This window comes from Halichoerus grypus, chromosome 4 (genome assembly GCF_964656455.1).
Source record: "Halichoerus grypus chromosome 4, mHalGry1.hap1.1, whole genome shotgun sequence".
NCBI lineage: Eukaryota > Metazoa > Chordata > Mammalia > Carnivora > Phocidae > Halichoerus > Halichoerus grypus.
Window position 1 is genome coordinate 179,704,254 of NC_135715.1, and position 21,529 is coordinate 179,725,782.

Below are 21,529 nucleotides of genomic sequence, written 5' to 3' on the forward strand. Positions count from 1 at the left end.
AACTGGTAATAAAGCCAATGACAAAATGGACTTTTCTTCCACTATTGCTTCATGTATGCCATTCTGACCTCTTATAAAGCCAGACAAGTCATCCTCAGAAGCAGAGGTACCCCTCTGAGTGTAAGGGGTGAAAAGGAAGGGGCCAGCCTCACATCCACAAAGGATCTCAAACTTAGAATTGTGTCTTTATTTAGGAGGTCATAGGGAAGCCCCAGTGAGGCCAAAAGACAGAGATGTTCTTCCTACGGGACATAAGCTTGTGCCCATTTCCAGTCCAAGCTCCTGGCCTACACAGTGAATCAACATGTGTTTTATAAATCCCTAAAACATTTTGCAAAAGGGAAAATGAAAGTGCACAGTATTTTATGTATGTTACATGCATTCACTTGTTAAGCATAAGGCTTGAAAAAGTGCCACAGTATTTATAGCCTGGCTTGGCCACTTTGGTTTTTTTCACATGCCAGTGGCCTCAGAATGTGGAAGTGGCCGGGGGTTTGTGCCCCCGACCGCTGACCCCCTGTGACTCTCACTAGAAGGAAGAATATGCCGAGTAAGTTTGAGCAAAATCATAGAGAAGAGGCTGCAGAGGGCATATCTGGCATCACTGGGTATCTCACACTCTGCTCTGTTAACAATAGGAAATGGCTATTCTCTGCTCTTTGTTCTGCTCTGTCCAGTTCAGAGCTCGCAGCCTAGAACCAGAGGCCACACCCATCAGAATTGAGTTTAACAAAGAGGCAAAAATGACAAAGGGTTGGCCTTTCTGTTTCTCAGACATCACCAAATTGTGAAACCAAATATATTTGAAAAGTAACACTTAAACCATTCCCTGGTCACCATTCCAGGCCGAAATAATCAGGAGCATGTGCCCAGAACCAGTTTTCCAAAGACCCTAACAAACTTCATGAACAAAATTCTCACTGATCATGGGAACATCCGCCATTTGCAAAACAGCCTCATGCTTCAAATACAGAAACTTATTTGTACTTCAATCAAAACGAGGTTTGCACATTAAACTAAAAAATACAGCAAGAATTCCAAGACTGTACAAGAGATTTCAGGCTGACAGTAGCAACAAAGACCTAACTTTATTTTAAGTGAACATGATTTAATTTTTGACTTGGACTTTTAATTCATTTTACCAATTGGATTGATAGAGTTAGTAAAACAATACCATTGATTCTGTAAATGTTCTATCAACCACACTGGAAAATGTTTGAGTATCTTCTGCTATAAAACTATGGACAGTCTTTGATTCTCCTTGCGTGGTAAATTTCAGTCATGGGCTCCAGTGTAGGAGACATATTCTTTGGGAGGAAGAGTCTGGAGGAGGTAAGTCTGGGAGAAACTGTCCAGGGTTGATTTTGGACTCAATCCAGGGAAAGCAGAGAGACTGGGTTAATTAATTCCAGAAAGACCCAAGTAACAATTCTTTTAGGTTCTGATTTAACCTTCAGATAACAATCATTTTCCTTAAAGGTTTATGAACCATCTTCAGACCATGGTACTAACCAACCTAAAATGAATGATGCACAGATTTATAAAACCTACTTAACATGTGAACCTTGTCATAAAAACTAAAGCAATGGGTCCTAGCTTCCTAAGAAATCTAAAAACGTTTTAATTCCACAGCAAAGAATTCAAGCACATAAACCATTCTTATGTGTACGTTACTCTGCATTCCACAAAACACGATACTACCAGAATGAGCTTCATCATCTTAGGTTAATCGGCTAAATTAGGAATGTAATGTAACATAGGTGATGATAAACCTCTATGACAGAGAGTGGATGATTATTCCTTTCATCTCCATACATTTGAAAAAAGCCTACTTCAGTTGGTCACTTGTCAAAACCAAATCAAGAGATCACAGGGCCTCTTTCTGAGCAAAGTCAGGGCTCCAGGCCATGAACATGCTGTGTTGCTAAGAGAAGCAGGAAGCGTGAGTAGCCACAAGCCATCAAAATCACGATAATCACCAGCAAGGAACAGATAGTGAACGAGGATACGAGGCCCCAGACCGAGGTCCTAGAATACCCACGTCAGTGACTAAGCTCAAAAGCTAGTCAATGACAGAGAGGGATTCCAACACAGATAAGTCTGGCTCTAAAGCCTGAGGTCTTCCCACCATCCACACACCAATCCTTCCCACCAATCCGAGGCAGTCTTCCAGTGTGCATAGCATACATGAGACTGCTAGTTACAGGTTTTGAGCCTTCCTAGTCTGTGTTAAATAGGTGCATAACACTACCATCCACAACACTGTAGACTGTTCACAGAAGACTACAGGTAATCCTCATAACCTGGCAATTAAAATAGCCCATAGTGGCAAGATGAGCTCTCTATAGAAGACACAGTCCAATCAACCATGGTGTGGTCATTCCGTGGCTGGAATGACAACCAGAAAGTGGCTTCAGGATCCACTGAATAGTAACTTGTCTGAAAACAGCTGTATTAGCAGCAGTGGTCTGTTCAGAGTCCTTGAAAAAAAAGGACAATTTGGAAGAATTTGTGAACACATCTCTAGGGGAAAAGGTACCTTGTCTGGCCTCTATAACTTCTCAGGGACCCTTTCCTCCAGGAAGACTCAGTCTATTGACCAATATGAACATAGTATTCCACATGACAATTATATTTATCAATAAAAACCACCCACTGCATGGCGAGCATGGTTTGGGGCACATTTACACATATTATACTACTGAATCCACATACTTAGGTGATGTATCATATTGAAGATAAAAGAAATAAAGTTGTCGACACTTAAAAGACTTTTCTTGAGTCATCAAGATATAGGTGGTAGTGCTAGGTATTGCATTCAGGTAGGATTCTATACCTTTAAAATAAATGCCCAAGGTTTAAGGATAATTTAAAAGGGAGAGTGGTATGGGTAGACTTCTTAAAAGTCTATGCAAAATTTTAGATTTATGAGCAATTGATCTAGGGAATAGGTGCAGAAATTTCAGCAGATTTTCAAAAGGGCTCTTACCCCAGAAAACTTTAAAAACCGCCAGCGCGGTATTTTATACATGCTATATCCATTAAGGTGACTTTATTTCATTGTCACAGATTTAAGTTTCAGTCACAGGTCCACAGTTTAATGCTATCTTAATTGCCATTAAAGTCACTTCAGGGCTCATTACTTGATAATGAACCTGACCTCCTGCTCAAATCTCATTATATGATTCCTTTCTGGGCCCCTTCTACTCTTAGTGTGAGTGATGAAGGGTGGATGATGACATAAACATGCATTGGCCAAAGTGCTTCTACTCTCTACCTGGAGGCTCCAGCTCCCGAGGAAAAGCAGCACGGGGAGCACCAGACCACGCCCTGTACCGGCCTGACCCTTTTGGGGGGCGGGGGGTCATTGCAATCCGCCATGTGTCAACAGGGCTGAAGATGGATTTAACATCTTCAATTTGAACATCTGTTTCTCTTTTATTAGACCTCCCAAACAGCATGAAGTTTGTTGTTTTTTTAAGAGAGAGTACAACAGATGTTTTGGGATCACTTTTGCTGGAAATAAACATTCTTTACATCACTTAGTAGAGAAACTGGCCGTGTTAGAAAAGTACACTCTATTTTCTCACTTCTTTTCCTTGCACATTTTAACTCGTTATTTTAAAATTCAGAAATCAAATCTAATTTTAGCAATGTGTAGCTACAAAATAAACAATAAAGTCATTGGCACCCATAAATGTGTGAGTTGGCAGTAAAACTGATATTTAATTATAAATCTTTCAATGATGTTATTAAAAAAAAAATACCACCCCAAGATGCATTAGTCAATTCTATCTCAATAAAACTGGGGATAAAAAAGATGCTTTGTAAAGAAAAGGAAGTCCTACTCTGTTTATGAAGGTCTTATTTTGCAGTTAATAAAAAAGAACTTTACACTTCTTTTGGGTCACTTTTGCTCAAGGTCTAAAATTTTTAGCTTCCACAGTCAAGACTCTACTACAGAATATAATTCTAAATTGGAAGTATATCATAGAAGCATTCACATTGTAGATATTTGCTAAAAATATAGTGATTATTGCAAAGCTGTTCTATTCTTTTACTGAAAAATATAATTATATTCACTGGCTATAAGAAGGAGCTCAGGAAAATGGGATTTAAAGGCTGGTTTTATTAAAAAGTCTTAAATAAATAAAATCTTTTAAAAAATAAAATAAAATAAAATGATCATAGGCAAAGATAGGCTCAAGTTCTCCTGAGAAATGGGTGTAGTTGTTCAACTTACCTAATACAAAGAAGGTGAACATAAAACTTTACAATTTTTTTTAACACTTCAAATCAATAACATCCGTACGTATACATACTACCCTCCACCATCCAAAAATAAGACAGAGGGACAGGGATTTAGTTCAGGTGCTTGTCCCAAGCAGTGCCTGTCACACTGCTCATAGTCCCCATCTATGGAATGATGGTCCTGAACAGAAGACAAAAAAGCCAGACCTTCCTGGACTGTCCTCCAGATGAATGACACGGAGAAAATCTCCTGTCTTTCAAAATCCTCCACCAAAGTCCTCTACTTTTTCTCGTGCACTAGATATCTGGGTGTTTTGTGTGTGTGTGTGTGTATGTGTGTGTGTGTGTGTGTGTCTGTGTGTTTTCCAAACTCAGTCCCCTATGCACCCAAGCCAATGGGCTTGCCGGCCCTGAGGCACCCCCCGCTGGGACCCACCTCACCACCTGGCTCCTCCCCCCTGCCCACATCTGAAATACGCTCCTCCCGGAAGCAGGTTTGTAACATCCTTTCAGGACCCGTCTCAAAATGTCCACTTCCCTGTGAACCCTAGCCTCTGCTGACCACATCTTCATTTTCAACATTCTTTGAAGAAAGCCACAGTTTAGGGTAGCATACAAGCTACTCTATGTATATGTCCCCCCCCCATCCCCCACCATGGGATCAGAAGCATTATCAGTTTTGTTTCCTTTATAGCTCTTCATAATCTCCAGGTCTGGGTTTAGACCACAGTAGGTATTCGGTAATTTTGACCTAAAGCAAAATGACAATGCTGTGCTTCTTTTACACCTGACTGAGGCTAAAATTGCACTTACTACCGTGCCTAGACTCTGTAAACAAACAGAAGTGTGAGCAATGCAGTGACTCATGATCTAGTTACGGGCACTCTGTGTTGGTGCGGCCATCATTCCTTCTGGCCAGCTGCGGACATGAAAATTCCACCTGCTCGCTGCAGTGAGGACAAGCCCAAGTCCTCATCAAGAGCAACATGAGGACACACAGATCAACAACTGAGCATCAGGCCAGCCCTGTCTCCAATTCTGACACGTTCAGAAAATAGCGTATATTAGCTTTGGAGAGGCAGAGGATTGTCCTGTGGCTCATCACAGACTGTGAGAGCCAGAAAGGACTTTTTAAGAGTATGCCTCAGGTCCGTGCTTGCCTCATGGGACAGCAAGAACAGGCCTGGGGAGGTAGGGGAGTGGTGAAGGTCATAGCTATTGGCATAGCTGGGCGATGACCCAGAGTCCCCTTATTTCCAGGGCAGCCATCCTTCCAAGTGTTATGCTCTTCTGTCTTTCTAGTGATGTCTGTCTTATGCTGCCATTAAAATGACCTTTCCTTCTCGAAACAGACATGAAGGTGGTAGAAGAGAGTGTGGGGACAGACATGCAGGACAGGTGAGGGAAAGAACAGCAGATGGTGTTTTAGAGATACACCAGGGAACTAACCCACTCGGAGACAACACACACACACATACAGACACACAGACTCTTAAATACACCTGCAATTTCAGTTAACACTGCACCTTGGCTGCTAAGAACGCAACTCGTCTCCAAAACCAAGCAGTGGAGTGAAGGAATGAAGTGAGGCTGCTCCTGATTTTGGACAAGCCTCAAGCTACTTTTGATCCACTTCCCCAAATGCTTGCAGAGGGTTTTAACATCTTTTTTACCTCTAAAATTAAAAAAAAAAAAGAAAAGAAAAAAAAAAAAACTTTGTCCTTTTGAGCTATCTGGAAAATCCACTTGTGAGTTCTCATTCCCAGATGAATCCTGCCCTAGTGGGGCTGATGGGAGAGCAAAGTTAGACAAGGGGGCGTCAGTGAGAAACCAGGCTCTCCTCCAGGATTTGCATTTCCTTATAATTGCCTGTCTTTCCGGTCTGCTTATTAACCCCTGCCACTCACACGCACATCCAGCACACGCACAGTATGCTCTCTTCTGAAAAGCTAAAGGCAGGATCGCCCTGCCCTTCTGGACTCAGTCCCGTGCCTCTCTCTCTCCCACGAGCCCCTCCCAAGTCCTGCTCCACGAATTCCTGCAGCAATTATATAATCTGAGCAACATACTTTGGTGCTTAATTATCCACTCCCGCACTCATTTAGATTTGCTACGCATGTGAGACATTTCTTCCCGATGACACAAGTTTCTTGTAATCAAGATTAACAGATCTTACACTTGTGAGTGTTTCTTTTCTAATACCCCCCCCCCAGTTAAGAACTCAAAGAGTTCTTGTTTTAAGTGAGAGAAAAAAAAAAAAACCTGAAAAGTGATTCACATATTATTTTTTCATTTATCACTTCCTCTGGACAGTGTAATCAATTTGGAATGTACCAACAATACCTGTTAATCATTTAATTTTTGTCTTATAGTAAATACTCCTCTAATTAGGTTTTTCTCCTGGAGTCTTCTGAGAGGCAGACTGGCCTTCAGTTCTGTTTCAAATCATTTAAGGAGCAAAAAGATACTAGAAATAGAGAGTAGACATTCCAGGCAAATTTCACTATGACTTTGAAGTCAAATGAAACATTAATAACTTGGGACCCTATCCGTATTTCATAGTGATGCTTATTTGATCTTTCTTAATGTGAATTTTTTTGTGATCAGGAACAAACTTAGTTTGAGAGGCTAGGCTTACTATGCTAACCTCAGCACCCTGCACGGTAATGACCACTTAAATGTTGATTAAGGACTTTCATTTTCTTCCTACTGCAGCCTACCCGGCACTCATTAAAAATCCGTCCCCAGGGCCTTTATACCTTGACAACGATGTGCATAGCCTGAACAAAATTTGTTAGGAGGCGGGAGATGGCACATCCATCATCCTCTTTCAAAGTTCAGATTCAGTCTGAGAGACGGATCTGCCTTGTTATACAATCAAGTCTCCCCTTCCCTCTTATTTTACCAAGACTGTTGATGTAGATTATCTGAATCCTTGAAGTATGGAAGTCATGAGTCCGAACAGGCTTTGAAAGGTAGTGCACCTAGAATTGAGGATTTGGCTTCTTGGTAAAGAAACTGAAAGTACTTGTCTAAGAAATACAAGAAAAATGTCCTAGACATAGACTGGGTTTTGAACCACACTGGAAAAACACTGTGATCTCACAATAACCCTTACCTTCTCCCACCTCCCCCGTGTTTACAGTCTACGATATTTTGTTTCTTTAGTTCATTGGTTCAAATAAGTTTCCTAGGGGGAGAAAAAAAACAACTTATGAACCATTTTTAAACATTTTGTGAGTTTTTTTCCTGTTTCTCTTAAAAATAGCCTAGCTAAGGTTGATGGAATGCATTCTAGGTGCCAGGTCTCACGTGAAGGGCTTGAACTGGATTATCTTGTTCGATCTTCAGGTAAACTGAGGAAGTGGGCCCAGTGCAGAGGGATAAGCAAAGTGCTCAAGATCACAGAGCTTACATGCAGGGCCTGGGGCTGTCCCTCTCATCTCATCCTCTTCCTGGACACACTGACCTCTGCAAGTGTCTCCGGGGGGGGGAAGCTGGGCGAAACGCCCTGTGTGTCACTTCCACAGGGAAGGAGTAGCTTACACAACAGAGATGTGTCTTCCAACAGCATGTCCTGTCCCCCGATGAAATTCTGACACTTCTCTGAAAACAACATTTTTTCCGAGTCTTTTCTAGTTTCACCTGCGTAATGAAAAGTTGATGTTTTTTTTTCTTTTTTTTAAGGAAGGCAAGGGGAGTTGGGGGTGTGCAGCAGACACTGAAATTGGGGGCAGAACAGTTCAGTGATCATCAGAATCTGATGCCACATTCGATGGGGCCTTTTGGACCTTTTCAGGGACATGACTTCTTAATCTCACTGGAATGCTTGGCTCTCTATTGAATGCAGAGAGGCCAACCCCAGGTGATCTGACAGCCATCTCTACATTAATGGTTTAGTCCTATAAAGAGACTAGAAGCATTCTACATTATTAGCAAAAGTTTTCAGAGTCACTGAAATGAGAAAGATGAATCACATTTTTGCCCCCTCGGCTATTCTCAATTCTCATATGAAAGCAAGGTACAAATAGGAATCTCAGAAGTCTGGCCAAGAGCCCAAGTTAGAGAAAGCCTCTGTGTGTGTGTGTGTGTGTGTGTGTGTGTATTTTCAGGGAACTTCTGTTTCCATCCCAATTCCAGACACATCCAACTTTAAGAAGTTAAAAAATGGGGGAAAACAAAACAGAGTTCTGCTGGAGAAGTAATATAAATGACAAATTTTAAAAAGTCGTTTTTCATATAATTTAGAAGATATAACATTCAAATAGAGGAAACTGAATGGTCTAATAGAACATACAATAAAAAGTAAAACTTAACCATGCCAGATGCTTAGAGCCCTTCCCAGAAAGAATCACTGTTTCTTGCATATCCTGCTAAAAGTTCCCAGTTTCTGTATGGGCATATCTGCCTTATTTTACACAAATGGGGAGCTAATGTACAGGATTTACGTTGACAAAAGATACCACACCCAGAATTTTTAGGGCAAACCTGGGAGGGGCTGGGGAAGCCATGAGGTCTGGCACCCAAGGCTCCATGGGACATGGACAAAAGCAATGCCTGGGAGAAGGATATGGATCCTGAACTCTCTGTCCAGCCAGAACTGGTTCAGGAAGTAACCAAGGGCCAGCTGAGTCAGCTGGATGAAGGGACCCACTTCCTCAGGCCACAAAGGGTTGAAATGGCAGGGCCTGAAGTAGGCACAAGGCCAGGACTGCTCCCAATTCCACATGCCCCGACTGGTCCCCACATCACCCGCCTCAGAAATGTCTGCAAATTCCATGAAGTAAAAATGAGATGATGATTTACCAATGCTCTATAATATCTTCTTCTGTGTAATTGATACAGAATATTTAGAAAGTTTAGAGAACTTCCCACCAAGAACATGGGCTCCGGGACAGTATGAGCTTCTGATTTATTTAACACAACCTCTGGGGCCTAGACCCAGGGATAGTTTCCATGAACATAGGGTCCTTACCTGGAGCCTTGAGTTCAGAAGGATCCTACACCTGGTTTAATGCTCTGCAGTCATCTGGAAATTCTCAATAATTTTTGAACAAGGGACCCTACATTTTCATTTTGGGTGCCACAAATTATATAGCCAGTCCTACCTAGAGCACTGTGTCCAATTCATTTGTCAAATACAGTGAATTAATGGAAGTTACCTTAGAACACAGGTCAACAAACCACAGCCTACAGCCCAGTTCTGGCCCTCCACCTGTTTTTATAAATAAAGTTTTATTAAAACATAGCCACACTCGGGGCGCCTGGGTGGCTCAGTTGGTTAAGCGACTGCCTTCAGCTCAGGTCATGATCCCGGAGTCCCGGGATCGAGTCCTGCGTCGGGCTCCCTGCTCAGCAGGGAGTCTGCTTCTCCCTCTGACCCTCCCCCCTCTCATGTACTCTCTCTCTCTCATTCTCGCTCTCTCAAATAAATAAATAAATCTTTAAAAAAAAAAAAATAGCCACACTCATTTGCATCTTGTCCATGACTGCTTTCATTCTATAATAGAAGAGTTAAATGACAATACCAGAGACTATAGGACCAACAAAGCCTAAAATACTTCCAACCCAACCCTTTACAGAAAAATTTTTCTTACCCCTGCCTTAGAATACCAGCTCAACATTTTTGTGAGATGTAGTATGCTAATCTTAAGCAGCCAGCCATAAACAAGCTATTTCTTAGGTTTTTATCTTTAAAGTGTATGAATTTTGCATCTTGGACCCAAGTGCATTCGTGTTTCGGTGTAGAGAAGTTTTTTAATCTAAGATGATCTGTATACGTCACGTTTATCCCTTGCTGTCCCTTCTCTATAAGAATGAGTACAAGCGGGATGCCTGGGTGGCTCCCAGTCGGTTAAGTGTCTGCCTTCGGCTCAGGACATGATCCCAGGGTCCTGGGATCCAGTCCCGCATCGGGTTCCCTGCTCAGCAGGGAGCCTGCTTCTCCCTCTCCCTGCTGCTCCCCCTGCTGTGCTCTTGCTCTCTCTCTCTCTGACAAATAAATAAATAAAATCTTAAAAAAAAAAAAAAAAGAATGAGTAGAAGCATGGCAGCTTGCAAGCAATGGCCTCAGTTTCCTCTCTTTAATGAGCCAGTGTGGAAAGAAGGTTCCTGTAGTATTTAAGTATCCACTGAACCCTACCACACACCCACCATTTCTTACCAGCCCTGAAATCCTGCTAGAAAAGATCCATCAAGGACATTAAATTATGGAATCCTGAATGCCCTTCCTCTTGACCGAACGTACATTAGGTCTATGTCCCATCACACTGAGAGGCTAATGAACGCTTGTATTCTTTTCCCGCAGGCACTTTTCAGAAACTCGTTAGAGAAAGCCATTTCAGATCTGAGTTCTCAGACCTGGGACTCTGTCAGAGATTTTTCAAAGGCCAGCTTCCTCATAATATATCATAATATGTCAATGGCATTTCATTTCTTTCTTTTTTTTTTTTAAAGGTTTTATTTATTTATTTGACAGAGCAAGAGACAGAGAGAGTGGAAACACAAGAGAGCGGCAACACAAGCAGGGGGAGTGGGAGAGGGAGAAGCAGGCTTCCCACCGAGCAGGGAGCCCGATTCGAGGTTCGATCCCAGGACACCGGGATCATGACCTGAGCTGAAGGCAGACGCTTAACCAACTGAGCCACCCAGGTGCCCCCCCCTTTTTAAAGATTTTATTTATTTATTTGACAGAGAGAGACAGCGAGCATTTCATTTCTAATGTAAATAATTTGCAGCACTCCTTTATCATAGTTAAAAAATCACAATTTATCCTATCAGGAGCCACATAATGAGCACATTTTCTCCAGCTGGTCAGGACGCTGGTGAGACAGGTCAGTGCAGCCCTGAGAGAATTCAAGGGGCTTTGCCTTTGGTTTCTGTGTGCAGTCTCTCACATCACAGGATCTGGGGGATCCGGGTGGTCAAAAGGGAGTTTTTCCTGGGTAAATGGCTAGGATACTTTGGGGAAAACAAAGAATTCCATCAGAGAAGAACAAGATATGCCAGAAAGGAGACCTTCTGAGAGGTAAGTAAGGGTCCCAGGAAAGGAGTTACCCCAGTGAAGTCTCAGACCGCTGGGAGAACCTCTGGCCATTGTAACAACAAAATAATATTGAAGGAATGAATCATGGAGATATCCAAAAATGCTTATCTCTGGGGACTCTTCAAGGAGTTTTCTTTGTTTGTGTTGGGGGGTGGAGTGGGGAGGAGGGTTCGCTTTATCTGTTCTGTCTCAGCCGATAATCAAATCATTCATGGGACCCAAAAGGACACACACTGAAAATGCCCTGTGGCAAATACACAATCTGCTGACCACTTCCTTCCAATGCTGTTGGTAAAAGGCCATATAAAAATTGAAAGCTGTTGATGGCATTTGCCACAGAAGCCAGTAATGGGAACTCAGAAGTAACAATCCCGGCGAGGGGTAAATACAAATCTCAATGGTGTTGCTGGGAGACCTTGGGGAAGGGCTGTTGTGGTTTACCCTCTGGAGACAACTGAACACCACAGAGGGACATTTCCCTCCCCTATTCCCAACCCCCTCTACTCCACACTCACTGCTGGCCAGCAACCCAAACCAGGCCTCAGAGCAGGAAAGTGCTCATCACTGTAAGAAACTACTAAACCCTCGAACTAGAACTTCAACTGCCAAAATAATGACACGGTTATTACAATTCACTCAAGCCTGGGACAATTAAATTGATATACTGGGTGGGGAGAGGGGGAGCATAGCAGGATCTCCAGGTTCTTGTTAGACTTCTCCCCGCCTCACCCTCTGCAACTCCTCTTCACCCCTCCTGTTCCCACGTAATTCAGTAAGATGAGGATGACCATGGGCAACTTTGAATTACTTGATTTAGGAGAAGGGTGCACTCATACTGTTTCAAACTAACATCAATTCTCATAAAGAAACGGCTTCACAGTTCAGCTTGGGAAGGTCTCTCTCTCTAAAGGAAGATTTAAAATCACACCAAAGAATCCGTGATTTGGATTTTTTTGTGTGTGTGTAAGTCTATCTCACTTTAGATAAACAGCATACGTTATGAGACTTGGATCTGCAGCACAAGAAGATGATGATTCATATTTCAAAAAACCGGTCACCATTTGAGTTTCTTTCAATGGGTAATTCCTCTATTTTGTTGACAATGTGGTTTTAAAAGTCACTTTAACTTTTCAGAAGTATGCGGACTACATAAAGCAAAGTCGACTTGCATTTTTACCAAAGTCCCCAAGGCTTTTTAAACGTCACCCTCTAAATCCCCACTGCTATTTTCTTACAGGAAAACAGAATAAAGAAACAAATAAAAGAAAAATCCTCCTCCTTCCATCAACATTGTCAACCATTCAGAAGTAAATTCTTCCCACTAAGATGTTTAAGTACACTGGGCTCAGAAATCACGGGAATCCCTGAAACACAATAACCCTACGTTGTTTTCCATGGCAGAGGTTTCAAAAACAAAGACAGGGTGCACAAGTACAAAGTTGATTCAAACGAGATAATCCAGATACAAACACAGTCCCAAGAGTCAGGAGGTATGAAGTCTCTGTGCTAGAAATCTGGACCACTGGCACAAGGGAATGAAGAACCATTTCCTGTGGGGAGGTAGCAGGTGGGATGCTGTAAGCATCTTCCAGTTTCCTAGAGTAAGAGTTGGCAAAAGTCAGGAACAGAGCAAGAGAAAGAGAAAGACGGGGAGTCACCAAGTGGCCCTCCCAAAAAGCCAAAGTTGCTGGGCAACAGGGAGGGTCACCTCGCGGCAGGAAGACCAGATGAGATGCCACGGTCCCTGAGCTCTTACAGTGGGCAAAGCTGCTCTAAATGCATTCACTTGCATTAACTCACAGAGTTAATGACTCCTGTCTCTGACTCCTTTACACTCTTAAAAATAGATAACCCCCAAGACCTTTTATTTATGTAGGTTGCTTCCCTTGGTAGGTACGTAATATACATTTCAATGGGAAAAAAATTTTAGATATTTACTAATTCATTTTTTAAGTAGTATCACACATTAACAGAAATAACTTTCTTATCAACAGTCACAATATTTTCCAAAGAAAAAAAAGAAAAAAAATTTCATGAGAAGAGTGGCACAGTTTTACAGTTTTTCAAATCTCCCTCATGTCTGGCTCAATAGAAGGTAGCTGGACTCCCTGAGCTACTTCTGCATTCAAACTGTCACGCTATCCCAGGGCATGTTAGTCTCAAGCAAACGCCACATAGAGTTGCGTAGGAATGAATGTTAAAAAGGCAAATAATATCATAGTGCTATTATGAACTATTATGAAAATACTTGGGTCTCGTGGACCTCTGAAAAGTTTCAGGGACTCCTTAGGGCCCCCAGACAGCACTTGGAGAACCCCTTCCTATTATCCCCATTTCACAAATCAGCAAACCGGCACAGAGAGGCCAAGGGGACTGTCCAAGAACACACTGCTGAAACAGGTCAGAGCAGGTAAAAGGCAAAGAGCATAATACTTACCTTCATCTGGTGGCTGCAAGGATTGCCCGAGACAGTGAATGGGAAGGGTGGAGCATCCCGCACGGCCTATCAGAAGTGCTCAATAATAACATGAACATTTCTGTTGGACAAGGCCTGGTGGAAAAGCTAGGGAAACTTCACACATTTCTGATTACCTGATTATATGACACCAGCAAGGAAAAAGAAAACTCCACAGCGAGCACTGTCTAGAGCAAGGATCCTGCCCCAGCTGTCGGGATGGAAGCAGCATTTTGCTACTCAGAAATTCCAGGGCCTTATTCCACCCTCCATTAGGCAAATGATAACAGCGATCTAGGCACACTGTCACCGCGTTCCTTGGGAAACTTGAGCAAGCCCACAGAGCTGCTCCATTATTTACAGCCTCCTTTTTGCATCGTGCTGTACTTACAAGGAACCCTCAACAAACAACCAGGGCACCTCTAGTCTGTGCAACCAAACCTCCTCCGGGGACCAGCATCTGTGGCCTTCCTGTCCAGGGGCTCAGCACCCCACTGCAGTCCTTGTCCACCAACTTTCTGAAGCCACAGGCCCTCTGCTCCTGCCTGAGGTGGGCGCTCAAGCCCTCAGAGTGCAGGTCACTTCTGTTCCTGCTTATATTTGGGAAGTGAGCTCACCTGGGCAAGGGGGACCCCCACACTCTCAAAACACTAGCCCCCCGACCGAAGGCACTGGAAGAGGCCCCGGAAGCTACAGTTTTCACCCAAGTGCATGCCAGGATCTCTCTCACCTGGGGCACTGACACTCGTCTCCTTGCTTCTACGCTGACACCCCTCCTCACACACACCCCACCCAGTCCACTCTCCACCAACAGCCAGAGGCCTTTTTTTCAGTGTAGGAGGAATAAGGTCTGTTATATTGCTAAAAACGCTCCCAAGGCTCAACTCCGTTGGAATAAGACCCCAACTCCTTCCAGGACCTGCCTCAACTGGCTCTGGTCTCTGTGTATCAACCCTACCAGCAAGGGTGTCTTCTCTTGGGCCTTTGCTCTGTCCGCGCCCACCCCGGGCAGCGCCCCTTCAGGACCTCCAACAGCTCAGATGTCGCCTCCCCAAAGAGGCCTTCGCGGAGACCTCACTCGCGCAGGTAACCTTTATTTTCCCGGTAGACGACACGTCTCCCTCCGTCCACGGCCTCGTCCGAGAATGTAAGCCTGGCCCCCTGCCCGGCACAGGCGACGCGCTCAGCGAGCGAGCGAATGAATGAAGGAGCGACGCCCGTGGCCGCGGGAGTCCCTGACCGGCGTCCCCGGTGGCCCGCGCGTCCGCCCCGTCCGGCGGCGCGACCGCAGGCGCGCGCGGACCGGGACTCGGCGGCGGCTCCCCACCCCCGGCCGCCGCAGGTGCCTCCCGCCGGCGCGCGCTGCCGGGTCACTCACCATGGTGGCCGGGCCTCCGCCGCCCCCGCCCGCCGACTAGCGAGCGGCGAGTGGCGAGCGCGAGGGTCACGAGGGCGCGAGGCGAGCGCAGGAGCCCGCGCGGCTGACAGGTGAGGTGCCCGCCTCAGACCATGGCTGCTTCCCACAATGCCCTCGAACTGAAAGTTTGCAGACTCCTCCCCGCGCTCCTCCCCTCTCCCTCCGGCCCCTCTCCCTCCGGCTCCTCTCCCTCCTCCCCTGCTTTTTCCCTCCCCTCCCTCCTCCACTTCCTCCTCTCCCTCCTCCATCTTCTCCTCTGCCTCCTCCACCTCCTCCTCTCCCCCACGCCCCCCGCCCCGCGCCGCAGCTCTCCCAGCCCAGCGCCCCGCGGGCGGCAGCAGGTGCACTTGCACCTGCCCGCGCCTCTGCACCCCCGGGCACTGGGAAGCGCTGAGCAGGGAGCCCTGAGGGGGCTGCTTTCCGGATTCTGTACGGGGAACGTGTCATTCATTTATTTGAGAAACGTGTTCCGCCCTGGCACTTGGGAATACGCTTAGGGAAAGTGGCAAGAGGCGGGCTCGTCCTAAACCGCCAAGGGCAGAAGCGGTTGGCAGATGCAGAACTAGAAGCAATTAGATTTCTTTCTTTCTTTTTATCTTTTAATCCTGCAAACCAAGGACATAGATCGTTTTCTACAGGCGCGGTTTTAAGTCTCTCCTAAGACTTTGTGGCGTCCAGTCTCCAGTCTCTCTCCTTCTCCACTTGATTTTTCTTAAGTCTAGAGTTTTTACCTGGGGCGGCAGAAGTCTCCAGACCCCCAGGTGGTAAGCAGAGTTTTGAGTGTATACATAGGTTCTTTTGGGAGAGTCCATTGGTTTCATCACATACCTAAAGAGATCCGTGTGGAAAGGTTAAAAGGCTTTGCCTGGGGGGTCCCTGGAAGCCAAAATTGGTGGAAGTCCTTCCTAGGATTTACTGTGTAATTTCCATGGGGTGTGGGCCAGCCGAGGTGTTGGGAAACAAGGGATACTCCGTCCATCCATGCATCGCTGCCGCATTTATCAGTGCTCACTCTGTGCCAAGTCCTACAGAAGGAGACGGGGGTCCAGCTGGGAACAAACAAGCCGCCTTTCTTCTGAAGCTTACAGGCTCTTGTGGGACAACAAATAATAAACAGGTAAATAAATAATAATTTGAAATAATTATAAAGTAAGATGAGTGTTAAAAAAAATTATAAGGAAGGTAAGTGCAGGTGGCTGGGATGGGCTCAGGGAAAGCCACATTCATTGAGCTGGGGGTGGGCGGGCGGGGAGGGGGGGGTGGAGGCGGGGCAGGGCCGGGACATAAGACCCGGAGGTGAGAAACCACTGCTCAGAAGGAAAAGAAGAGAGTTGTCATTTTCAAAAGACCCTAAAGCAGGCCTCTGTGTCTGGACGTAAGCGATAGGAGGCCAGAGTGGTGGCCGGAGTCAGAAGGCACTGGGTCTTCCCTACATTATGGCATCATGTGCACTTATAGCCCCCAAGACAGCCTCAAAGTCCTCAAAAAGCTCACCTCCGTGTTGCCACACACCCCTGTTGGCTTCCGCCCCAGTGTTGCGGCATCTCCCAGAGGGCTCTGGAAGAGGATACTTAACAGTTACACCCCAGGCAATGGGGTGAGTCTGCCTCTTGACAGATGATCCACAATTTACTGTGAAGTTACGAGAGCTGCTTTCTAAACTTCTAATTGTCACCCCACGGTGCGTTTTCTCCCTATCTTTGGCCTTTCAACTTTACCCAGTTCTACTCTAACCTTTGTGTGTCTTTTTCTTTCTAACTTCAGGACAAGACCCAGCCCTGCCCCACCTGCCTTGCTGAGCCTATGAAAAGCATCCAGAGCCCTCTGCTTTAAGGGTTTTATTGCTAATGCAAAGAGCTGGGGGACTAAAGGTGTGCTTGAAAACTAAGGAAATCTCAGTGCTCTTGCCATAATGGTTCCATAAAAGATTAAAGCAGGAAAAATTCCCTTACAGGGTGGCCCATGTTAGGGAACGTTTGAATAGAAAATGAGGAGAGTTTAACTTAAAAACTATTAGTATCCTTTGCCTTCCCTCACAGCCTTGCTGAGACGGGCAGTGGAAGTTCTCCTGGGCTTCTGCCCCCGAATGTTCTTCCCTCCAGATTCTCCCATTGCACCCAGATTCCCCCACCCCCCCAGGGCTGGACGCTTCACAGAGCCTATCTTATCTGGCTGTAGAGACAGCCTGTAGGGAGGGGGCTGCTGTGCCCGTCGTCCAGACGGAGGCTGAGACTCAGAGGAAGTGAGGCCAAAGCAGGCTATAAGACAGCTAGTAAGACAGCTAATAAGAGGCAGAGCACGTCTGGTGTCACGGCACCATGGCTCAAGCTGATTCCCCCTGAAGCCTCACACGGGCACAGACCCACTCAGTTCACGACAGTGGGTGGTGAGCAATGTTTATTCAGAATGCCCACGTGTCTCAGAGGAATAACTTGCATTTTTGCGTCTTCACTCCCCTCTCCCATCTTTGCTCCCTTTCGAACTCCTCAGCAGGTCTACCAACAATGAGGCTGACCCCAAGGGGGGGACCCAGAGGCCCCGTAGCTTAAGATGTTCCCCTGTAAAAAGGGGTTCCCTGGTCCAATCCCGAGGGGGTCTTTAGATTCAGAATCTGCTGGCCTAGGCAGAGCTCAGGGAGCACAGTGCGCTGCGTGTTTCAGATGAGGTTGTGAGCTGGTGCACAGCGATTCTGTGTGTGTACATTTACTCACCACACAATGCCGGTAATTGATCAACTCAAGGCATGAATTTCGCTCCAGAACCACAAGGTAACAGAAGATAGAGAGAATGGCGTGAAAGCCACCACCAACCATGGAGGTGGGGGAGGAGGAGAAATTAGGGACCTGATAATAAAGTAAAACTATGATAATCCATAAATCAAAATGTTGCCTTTCTAGAGATTGAGAGAGGTCAAGCTACAAGTTTTAAAAATAAAAGAAGCAAAAGAGAGGCCCATTTCAAAGCCTTCTTACGTAACGCCTCCACAGCAGCACACATCCTTGATTGAAACCTGGCGCTCCTGTTCCCCAGTGCCCTCCAGTTAACGTTGTAAGTAATCAACATCTCCAGTAATCCCTTCTGCGGTGCACAGGAATTCATCTTGTCGTGGGGAAACTTTTGGCTTAAGGCTGTACACTCTTTAGAAAATCCCTTTTCTTGTCAAAACAGGACATTTTTATTCCAAGTGGAAGAACCTTATCCATTATATTTCTAAGGCATATTTTCAGAAAAATTTTCAGTTAAAAATCATACAGGTTCATTGTAGATTAGGAAAATCAAGAAAAGTGTTGTTTTAAAATCCCATTCTTGGGGCGCCTGGGTGGCTCAGTCGTTAAGCATCTGCCTTCGGCTCAGGTCATGATCTCAGGGTCCTGGGATCGAGCCCCGCATCGTGCTCCATGCTCAGTGCGGAAGCCTGCTTCTCCCTCTCCCACTCCCCCTGCTTGTGTTCCCTCTCTCGCTGTCTCTCTCTCTCTCTCTCTCTCTCTGTCAAAATAAATAAATAAAATCTTAAAAAAAAAAGATAAAAAAATAAAATAAAATCCCATTCTTAATTCTACCATCAAGAAATAACCACTGTTATATTTGGTGTAGTTCCTTTCAAATTTGCAATCTATAGAGAGAGAGGAGGGGAGAGAGATAGTTTTTAAAACAAAAATTGGAATTTTATTATATGTACTGTCTTATAGTCTGCTGTGGGTTTTTTGTTTTTTGGTTTTAGTAACATAGTTATTGAACAAATGTTAATTGAGCATTTGCTGTGTGCCAAGAACTATGCTGGCGACCAGGCATAGAACAGTGAAAAGAGACACGGTCCCTCTCAAAGTAAGTGCAGAGGGTCATGGGAAAGACAAATACTAAATAAACAGTGGCATACATAAACATATAGTTTATCACAAATGCTATGAAAGGGAAGGATAAGGTGCTATGCAGTCATGTAGTAAAAAAAATCCCAGTGGGACATATATTGTTTACCTCTTCAGGATCCATTCCCCCTGCTTCCTGCACTCCCAGGTTAGCTTTGGGACCTGACCCACACGTGAACTCTTAGTCTTAGGGGTGGCACCTGACCTAGTCCTAGTCAGTCAGAGCATTGCATTGTCACAGTGACAATGACTGGTTTTAAAATAGGCAAATACCTGGAGTCAAGTAACCCAAGTCAATTGGACTGAATTCTGGGACACTGTTTGGAATCCTCTTGGAGAAATCTATCCCCTCTTCCTACTGGGTTTGAAGGTGAATGAGGTAGCTGGAGCTGCTGCAGCCATCTTAACACCATGAAGGTTGAGCTTTGCCGTGGAAGCAAGGCCAAGGAAATGGGGCCTAGATGTGGAGAGAGAATCAGGTCCGGTGACTTTTTCTGTCCTGAATCGAGCCTGAGCTAACCTTGGGTTTTGCGGCTATCTGAACTAGTTTGAATTGTCACAGTTTGGGGTAATTAAGATGATTGGGGATGTAAAGGTTTCCCTGAGGAGAGGAGGTGTAAGGTGAGATCTGAGGACTGAATCAGAGTGAAGCTGGCTTGGACCAGGAGAGAGGTGAGGAGCACAACTGAAGCAGAGGGAATAGCACGCAAGCTGGAGAATACTGGAACAAGAAAGCTTGAGTGTGGGGAGGGGCAGATCACGTAGAGCCTTGGGGGTTACTTTAGGGGTTCGGAATATGAGACCAAGAAATGAGAAACCACTGAAGGCTTACAAGCAGAGAATTGTCCAGATTATGTTTTAAGGATGTTTATGAATAATCCCATTTGCTGCAGTGTGGAGAACCGCACTGAAGGCAGACAAGAGAGGACATAGGGAGACTTATTTGAGAGCCTTTGCAATATTTCAAGTGAGAGATGATATTGTGACTTCGACCAGGAGGGTTATAATGGATTTTTTACTTCATATTATTTTGTGAGAATTTCTCAACATCAATTTCTAATTTAAAAAAAAAAAAAGATACTTAGAGGACATAGAAATAGCCCATTCTTGGGCTAGTCATATTCTATTTCCTTATAACTGATACATAATGAAATTCTTGGAATCTAAGTCCTTACAACTAAATACTGAGATTGCTTCTGGTTTTTATTTGATAAATATCACAATGGAAATCTTGTACATAAAGTTTCGGTCCAAGCTTCTGATTACATCAGGATCAATCCATAAAATTCAAATAACTGGTTAAAAGAGTAAACCGTTTTCAGGCCTCTCTCTATATATACCCATCCATCTAGAAAGATTGTACCAATTTACACTGATACACATTCCCAGCAGTAATAAACAACTCTTCAGTTAAGAATGCATTTTAATATAAACAGAGTTCCAGCTGAATTTAGCTGGGGAAAACTCACAACTTGGCTGGCCAGTCTCACTTTACGTTCATGCCCACAGATTTATTTTTTTTTATTTTTTTATTTTTTAAAGATTTTATTTATTTATTTGAGAGAGAGAGAGCACATGAGAGGGGGGAGGGTCAGAGGGAGAAGCAGACTCCCTGCTGAGCAGGGAGCCCGATGCGGGACTCGATCCTGGGTCTCCAGGATCATGACCTGAGCCGAAGGCAGTCGCTTAACCAACTGAGCCACCCAGGCGCCCCATGCCCACAGATTTAAATAGGCCTTTGGGCCTGCGGGCAGGCTCACCAGTCACTTGGCTGCTCTCTCCTGGAGGAAGTATCTTCCACCTTCCCTTCTTGCCTCCCTCTCTGAAAATGGAAGCAATCAGAACAGAACTGCCTCATCCTTAAAACACCACGTGGCTTCCCGCCTTCCCCCACCTCTGCCACTTGCTCAACCCTCCTGGGACCACCCTGACAGCCAGCCCAGCTAGTCCCCTCGGGCACGAGGTCCCCTGCCCCACAGAGCGAAGATCTCCTTCTGCACCTGCCACCCTCTTCTGCGTCCCACCTCCTCCCCTCCCCCGGTGAGTGCTCCCATGCCATGTGCAAACGTGCAGGAATTCCCTCCATCCTTGAAAAACAACCCAAAACTTCCTTGGGTATCACATTCCCTTCTAGCTGCCACCTCTGTCTCGGCTCCCCTGTTGGTCATGCCTTTGAACAGTTCGCTGTTACTCTGTCTTCATATCCACACATCCCAGATTCTTTTGAACCTACTTCCATTAGGTTTTTGGGCCTGCCAAGATGCGTTGATCCAGATCACCAATGAGCTCCTCGTGCCCAACCCAGTGGGGGAGCTCTGATCCACATCCAGCTCCGTCCATTAGCAGCGTTGGATCAAACTGCTCATGACCTCCTCCCGGAAACTGTGTACTTGGCCTCCAGGACACCCCTTTCTCGGCTCTCCTACCTCATTGCCCGTGTCCTTTTTTGCCTTTGCTAAATTCCCCCCACCTTCCAGTCCCCTATGCATTGGCCT

General features: G+C 45.2%; 1 protein-coding gene across 2 annotated transcripts in view; it reads right to left on the reverse strand.

Annotated features, from left to right (window-relative positions):
- Positions 1-15,276, reverse strand: part of AP1S3 (adaptor related protein complex 1 subunit sigma 3) — a 53,038-nt gene extending 37,762 nt beyond the window's left edge. For both annotated transcript variants that reach the window (XM_036098712.2, XM_078071367.1), the window contains exon 1: positions 15,130-15,276. In XM_036098712.2, coding sequence (XP_035954605.1) covers positions 15,130-15,132 — 3 coding nt within the window. In that variant the 5' untranslated portion in view covers positions 15,133-15,276. The remainder of the gene's footprint in view (positions 1-15,129) is intronic.
- Positions 15,277-21,529: the final 6,253 nt, after the last annotated feature.